The 7724-nt window shown below is 34.5% G+C and overlaps 1 protein-coding gene across 1 annotated transcript; it reads left to right on the forward strand.

Annotated features, from left to right (window-relative positions):
- The first annotated feature begins 2277 nt into the window (after positions 1 to 2277).
- LOC118749205 (tax1-binding protein 3 homolog) lies at positions 2278 to 3013 on the forward strand. The gene is made up of 3 exons (XM_036483987.1): positions 2278 to 2388; positions 2438 to 2566; positions 2614 to 3013. Exons 1-3 carry the CDS (start codon positions 2335 to 2337, stop codon positions 2800 to 2802), a joined length of 372 nt encoding a protein of 123 aa, XP_036339880.1. The 5' UTR covers positions 2278 to 2334; the 3' UTR covers positions 2803 to 3013.
- The last annotated feature ends 4711 nt before the right edge of the window (positions 3014 to 7724 follow it).

Below are 7724 nucleotides of genomic sequence, written 5' to 3' on the forward strand. Positions count from 1 at the left end.
GCAAAATATTGTTTAATTTAAACTTTATCGGGAGCTTGCGAATTTATCTTCAGTCCTTACAGAGATTTAAAAAATATCTATCTATGTAAATTTTATTTTCATTGCATGATTCTGCAAAAGAATAAGGTATTATTTTCTTGTTAATTGTGTGAAATAGCCAGAACAACCGCAGTGATGTGAAGTCGATGTTTACCGAAAGTATGCTGTGAAACATACAAATAGTAGATATCTAGATGTTATGCACAAATTTACTTTAAAAGAACTAGCTTGAAACTGACTTATTATTTGAAAATTTATCTAAATTATTCCAATTATAAAATTGTGATGTAGCTTTATTCGTATTGTAATACGCATTTAATTTCATCTTCCGATTAAAATGGATCGATCTTTGTAAATTTTAATTGGAGATAATTCCATATTATCAAAATCACCCTCTACCAACCTAATTTTTACATATTTCCTCTGTTTTCCCTTAAGCCCTGTATGCAGCTCTCAAGAAAACGGTCAAGAAAAAATTGCCATTATTATTTCGCGTGTGTGTCCAAGGAATTTTGACATTTTTGATACCTTACAGCCTGTTTCCTCACTCTTTCCTCAAGAAATAATGGAACGGGCATATATTTCTGTTGCAAGCCTGGGTTGCCTTGTGACCTTTTTTCACAAAAAACTTTAGAAAACCGTACTAGAAAACGTAGTAAATTTCTTAAGAACTGCGTACTGCATTAAGGAAATTTGACTCAAGAAAATTTCTTAGCCATTTCTTGTACGTCATTTTATATGGACTTTTTGCTTTTCTTGAGAGCTGCATACAGGTCTTTAATTTGATAAAATACTTCTTCCTAGTTACGACTTAGGGCCGGTTGTTCAATGTCTGGTTATCACGACTTGCCGGTTAGACATCATTATCGACGATTTCGACATCATGCGTTTAACATGTGATCGATAAAGCAGTCGTTGTATCTAACCGGAGCTTCTACCTCCGATTTGTGCTAATCAGACATTGAACAACCGGCCCTTAGTTGCAGCTGCAGCCGAAACTAAATTTTAAGTTGGTACTTAGCCAGAAAAGTCGAAACTAACGCGACTAGAATAGCTTTAGTTGTGACTTAGAATAGTTTCGACTTAGTTGAGTACTAAATATGACTATGAATATGCGCCATGGTTTGTATATATTTTTTTAGTATTTTTTTAATTTTTATTAAATTTTTGTAAAAACTAAAGATAGTAAGATTTTCTATCCCGCGATTTTTTATTCCAAATTTTCGCCTGCGGCGCTTTTCCTTTTTCATATAAAACTATATTTTTATATATATTTAGTCAAATATGATGTCCACAAGAATTTTTTGCTACAAGTCATATATCAAATTAACGGTATTTTTGTGATCTTTCTGATAAACATATCTGTTAATATAAATAATTACGTATCTTTTAAAGAAAAACATACATTTTTATAAAAAATTGCCATAATTTCGTTGTTTACCTTTTTTCGCAATGTGTATACATTATATACATAGATATATATATATCGGATGAAAGGCCCATCAATCACCTTTCCAACTGTCCATATTTTGAAAATCTGTTCAATAGTTTTCGAAATATAAGCTTTTGAAAATGTTGAAAATTCCACGGTAAGCCCCCCCTATCGCCGCCCCTGTCAACTTGCACCAAAAAAAAAATATGCCGTTAAAATCCGGAAAAGGGGGCGGGCCACGCCCACTTTTTTCCTCTCTAGCTCAGGGGTCAGTATTCTTTACCGCAGAACTCCACAGGTAAACACCGATGGCCTACCAACTGTCACTTTGACAAGCAATGTGATTGCAAGTTTTTGTGTGTGGGCACTTTGATGTCTTGAAATAAGTATTTGCCGCATGACGCCACCATACAACATTCTCTCAATTTCGGTGTTTAAAAACATTTAAATCTTTAAAAAGCTTGCTGAATAATTTCCTAAAACGTAATCATAAATAATCCATAAGGAACAGACTTTTATTTTGATTTAATATAAAAATTTCATCGATGTTACCACCAGCACGCTTTCTTTCAAATGAAAATATGGCTGTCAAACTATCGAATTGCCTGCAATAGATGTCAAGCAATAAGCGCTGACATATATTGCAGCACATGAAAAATAACTGTCTCCATTGGAAATATATTTTGTGACATAGTTTTCACGACATCAGCGTTTTCCTGTGGAGACAGGACCTTAGGTGTTCCTTTTGTTTTCGATACCTATTTAGTAACGATCGAAAAGTATCGAGTGTGTACTTGTATTTACTCGTATCGTTTCATTCCTAACAGAATTTGGTTTTAAGATCTAATATTTTAAACTCTGGAATGGCGAAAATGGCTTTTCAACATCAGGCCGGTACGGCCATGGAGTGCTTAAGTGTAGGCATTTAAATAAAATGACAATCTCTTATTAAATATAACATTTCAGATTCCAATAACGCTTCATAAAGAAAAAGACTTTGACCGCGAAGGGCGTGAAATACTAAAGTGTGGATTTAAAATAGGAGGTGGCATAGACCAAGATTTTAAGAAAAGCCCTCAAGGATATACTGACTATGTTAGTAATATAATCATTTTAACATAATTTAATGTCGCCATTTTCAGGGTATATATGTTACTGAAGTTCACGAGAAAAGTCCAGCGTCAAGAGCGGGTTTGCGTATCCACGACAAAATCTTACAGTGCAATGGTTATGATTTTACAATGGTTACTCATAAAAAGGCAGTTAGCTACATTCGGAAAAATCCAGTTTTAAATATGCTCATTGCAAGGAAAGGAGTAACTTCCACGTAACTGTTTACTTTATTTTTCGAAAAAAAGGGAGCACTGGGGTTTCCTTTTCTATATTCGCGCTTTTGTTTCGCTTACTACGTCGGAATGGGTGGGCCGAAAGTAATATTTGTCACATATACACGTTGCAAAAAAATCATTATTTTAAGTAAAGGTACATTTATTGTCTAACATTAACAAATTTTATAAAAGAAAAGAATTGAAATACCATCAATCGCGGACTCTGAAATTGATAGCCAAAAGTATGGGCCATTTTCACAACCTCCTTTAAACATCGTTATCGACGTTACTGACTCCATACATTTAACATTAAACGGCGGTTCAAGTCGCTAAATGGGAAAATTTTAGTTTGGCATCCCCCGCGTAAAAAAAAAGGTGTCAATGGGGGGGGGGGGGGGGGGGGGCTAATATCCGGCCGGATTCCGGATAACGAATATAGAAGTTTCAATTTAGAAATTTAACCCAGATTTTGTAAAAATCGCTTTAACCCAGAGTTTGTAATCCAATTTAATAGTATCTAATTAGTAATCAAAGCTTCCGCATTATCGGGCAATAACCTATTTCTATTTTCAACATAAATGTTACCCGATGCACTAAATCCTCTTTCCGAGTTCACTGAGGAAGGTGGAAGGCAGAGATACTTCATTGCCAGTGTAAACAAATTTGGAAATTCTTTGCGGCTATACTTTCACCAAGTTAAGGGATCTTCTTGTCTGGATATAAGAGGTAGCTGCAAATATTTCTCTATTTCTAGTTTAATGTACGTTCGCTGCCGTGTCTACCAATCGTTTGGCTATCCAAACTAGAATCAGCATCAGAGCCGTTGGCGATTTCCTGAAAGCATTGCCAAATATCCTCGTGAGCTCGATCTTCGATGGAAGCCTTCACTATAGTTCGGCATTTTTCATATGATTCAACTGGTTTCTCCATGCTAACTGATTTATAATTTCGAATTAGTTCATCAACAACCCAGTTTTTTGCTTTATTGGCATCAGAAAAAAAACGAGTTTTGAAACGTGGGTCACAAAATGTTGCAATAGTGAAGCATTGTCGTTGTTGAATGTTTAGTCCTATAATCAAGTAAATTTTTTTATAATAGTTCTATAAATACTTTTGATAAGTGAATCGCAATTTCATACCTTTTGCGACAGAGTTGCATTGGCTTCAGTTTATCAGGTTTATTCAGTGAAATCGCTGGATAAATTTATCAGAAATGTGTAAACGAGTTTCCATAAAAATTTTGACAGTTCATTTATAAAGTTTACACAATTATATGTTTATACGGTTTACATTGCATAGTCGTTTGACATGTGCTGTGGACCGTGTAAAGTGCTGTTTGATCAAAATGATAAACAAAGTGAAAGAACAAGTGCCCGATAATTTAAATAAAAAGAAATGAGCAAGAAAAGAAAATAATTCGACTTCATTTTAGAACTAATAAATTATTACAACAAAAACTGAAATTGTATGGGTTTTTTGACGTGTGTAAGTCAAACCATCTAATTACACAGACATATCTGTGCACAATAATTTAAATAAAAACACATAATTGAACAAGGAAAAGGTATACGACTTAGTATTAGTATTAACAAATGAATACAAAGCTTTCTTAAGCTTCTCTTCAACTTCATCCAAAACGAAACACTGAAATTTGATGGGTTTTTTGAAGCGTGTAAGTTAAACCATCTAATTACACAGAAGACAGTTTGATCAAACAATGTGACCATGTAAGGTCCATATAAGGCATCAACACACATGTGCGATTCTGACGGTGCGAATCTGTTCCGAAAAAATTACAATGCCGCAACTATTTATTGGAAATTGCAGACCTACGCGTTCGGAAACGAAAAAGGTTAATAGGCGGGTTCTGTATAATTTAAACAAAAATTAACGTAAGAAAACAAAACATCTTGATTGTTCAAAAGCAAAGAATTTGATGAAGATTGTTTTTTGTTTGTTTATAAGATGCCATTTTTCACTGCGATAGCATCGCACAGATGTGTGCGTAATTGTGTTTTTGAAGTGGTAAATTCTGTAGCATCAGAAACGGTGCGGAGGTCGAGGTGAACTCGAGCCGGCAAATTGAATGCAATTTATTAAGGGCAGCAGTCTACCGGATATCCGAATCCGGCTGTTATTTTTTACAGGATATCCGGTTATCCGGCAAAATCTGTATCCGCCACATCCCTAATTTTTAGTAAATTAAGGGCCGGTTACTTAATGTCTGGTTAACACTAATCTCCGGTAATGCATGGAGCCGAACACGTCGATAATGATGTTTAAACGGAGATTAGCGTTAACCAGACATTGAGTAACCGGCCCCAAGTAAGTTTTTATAGTTATCACCCACTTATATATGTATACGCACATTGTGAATACAGAACCGTTGATTCAACCATGGTTTCACACTGACATTAGAAGAGTGCTGCCACATCTAAGAAAATAACAATAAAAGAGAATAGTTTTTATCGACCCATTTTCCTGCTCAGCGTTGAATTAGTAGTAAAGGAGGGTATGGGGTTAAACACCCCCAATATATACAAAAAATGACAAGCGCCGCACGCGAAGATTATCGCGCGATTTTTTATTAAAAATTTTCATTACTTATCGAAGTATTGATTTTTATGGAAAAAGCGCCGCGGGCGAAAATTTTTAACAAAAAATCGTGCGAAAAAAAATTATACCGTCATGATCAGGAGTAAGACTCCTATCGATCCTAATATTATTATTTTTAATAAGAGCAATGTATGTACGTATTGTACACTTATACTCCCTAATTATACGCACTTATTTGTGGTGTATTTTTTTAACGTATGGTAGCATACATTTTGTGTTACTGTCAGCCATTTTTATTTCTGCTTGTTTGTGAAATGTGCAAACGTTTGTGAAGACATTTATAAACGCATTTTACTTAATTAATTAATTAAGAATTGTATATTAAAGTGGAAATTTCAGGCCGGGGTTTTAATGGAACTATTTTGCCGAAGTGTGTACATAAATATAGTGTTTATTGTGTGAAATAGCGCCGAGAGGTTAGTTCAATTTACAAACTTTAACAACAAATAACTTAAAAACTATAAGCCTGCTGCTGCTTAAAGTATATATATATTTGCAATCAGGAGAACTCCCTCTACCGTTCCATAGCTACCTTAATGCGGAACTCCGGGGATGCCAAACTAAATTGCAGCCCATTATAATCTTGTAATCAATTTATTCAGTCAGGTTTAAATTTAAAACTAAATAAAAAGTATTGTTTAATTTCTGTACAAATGCCTAGGGACGAAACGATACCATGCAGGTATCGATACCTTTACTTGGAAGTAGTATCGTAGGAAAGTATCGATACCCGAAGAATATCGGATTTAAAGTATCGATACGGCCCGTCTCCACAGGCAAAAGTTTTTGCCTACCAACTGTCATTTTTATTGCCTGATAAAAATTTTATCAGCGGCAATATTTGTGCGTGGGCATTTTTTATCTTGATAAAAGCATTTATAAGATGGCAATTTTTGCGGGTTTCATCAATTAAAAAGTTTAAAAAGTATGCTATTTCACACCCAAGCAAATAATAACACATATTTTAATAGAAAGCAGTTCAATTTTTGCTTTTATATTGAAATATCGATAATGTTACCTCCACGAAGCTATCGCGCAAATGAAAATGTAGCTGTCAAAGTACCAAATTGCTGGCAATATTTATCAAGATAAAAGGTCTGATAATTATTGCTTGCCAAGAGCAATATGCGGTCTCCATGGGCAAAATTTTGCCTGATAACATTATCAAGATAAAAACTTTTGCCTGTGGAGACAGCAAGATACCTACTCGTATCGGTACTTCTGGCTATAAAGCACAGTATAGACAGTAACCAACCTTTTTGGGTTGTTGTAGTAGTCGTTGTTGTTGTAGTTATATTCACTCCTGAGGAAGGCACGGGGTTGTGTGCTGCTATTTAATGGCCTTCCTCAGACTTTTTCTTAGATTTCAGGGTTGTGTGCTGCATTATTATTAGATAAATAAATTTAAGCATTTGACAAATCGTGATTTTATTAAAAGAAAATTATAAATGGTGTTGAAAAACCAAACAAACGCTCGTGCGAAAGCTCTATTATTGTGTGTTGTTAAAATTTATACATGGCGTATTGATGGTAATACAAGCAATGTATTCTTTTGTGGATTTTATGTTACTTGAAAATTTAGACAACGTGCGAGCTACCAGGTTTTGTTATCAATATAACTTGAAAATTTAGACAACGTGCGAGCTACCAGGTTCTGTTATCAATATAATTAACACAAGCTTTTCCGCGTGGTTGCCTTTCAATAAATAGAATAAACAAATATTCGCAAATAAATTGGATTTATTTTATAACTGACAACTAACGTACGCTTTTTGTTCTTTTCTCCATTTTGATTTTGACTCTTTATTACCGCCAACAACTTTATGTGTATACATATTTACAAGCTGTCAAAATTTTGCGTAGTCCCACGAGCTAGGTAAAAACTATGGCATTCGTATACACAACGAGAAATCTCAACATTTTTGTTTGGTCTTTCCAAATTTTCTCTTTTTTATCAGTTGGCAAAGGCCCTCAGTGGCAGCGCTCCGAGCGTTGAGATAGTAATTTCATGTGAATTAGTAGAAAACTTCAATGTTGAAAACACTTCTTATTATGGCTAGAAAATTTTACATTTCTGCTGTGCCAATTCGTAACTTTTTACTGCTGGAAATTTTTGACAGTTGCTCTGGTGCAAAAGAAGTTGAGCAATAAAAATCAGAAATTATACAAAAAAGACTTGTCTTTACTGACATTTGTTCTTCAAGAACTAAAAGCCATGCATTTATTAGACGCCTTAGTAATAAAATTAGAGCAAACAAATTCTTCAAAACCGTCAGGCCGGGTTGAAAATTTTAATTCACCTCATAGTT

The sequence above is a fragment of the Rhagoletis pomonella genome, unplaced genomic scaffold, assembly GCF_013731165.1.
Source record: "Rhagoletis pomonella isolate Grant_MI unplaced genomic scaffold, Rhpom_1.0 Rhpom_scaffold_00014, whole genome shotgun sequence".
Taxonomy (NCBI): Eukaryota; Metazoa; Arthropoda; class Insecta; order Diptera; family Tephritidae; genus Rhagoletis; species Rhagoletis pomonella.

Bases quoted from the DNA above. Each gene is read 5' to 3' on its own strand.
- LOC118749205 (XM_036483987.1), top strand. From the start codon at position 2,335: ATGGCGAAAATGGCTTTTCAACATCAGGCCGGTACGGCCATGGAGTGC. The intron at 2,389-2,437 runs GTAGGCATTTAA...ATAACATTTCAG, and splicing joins CGGCCATGGAGTGCTTAAGT to ATTCCAATAACGCTTCATAA. The intron at 2,567-2,613 runs GTTAGTAATATA...CGCCATTTTCAG, and splicing joins CTCAAGGATATACTGACTAT to GGTATATATGTTACTGAAGT.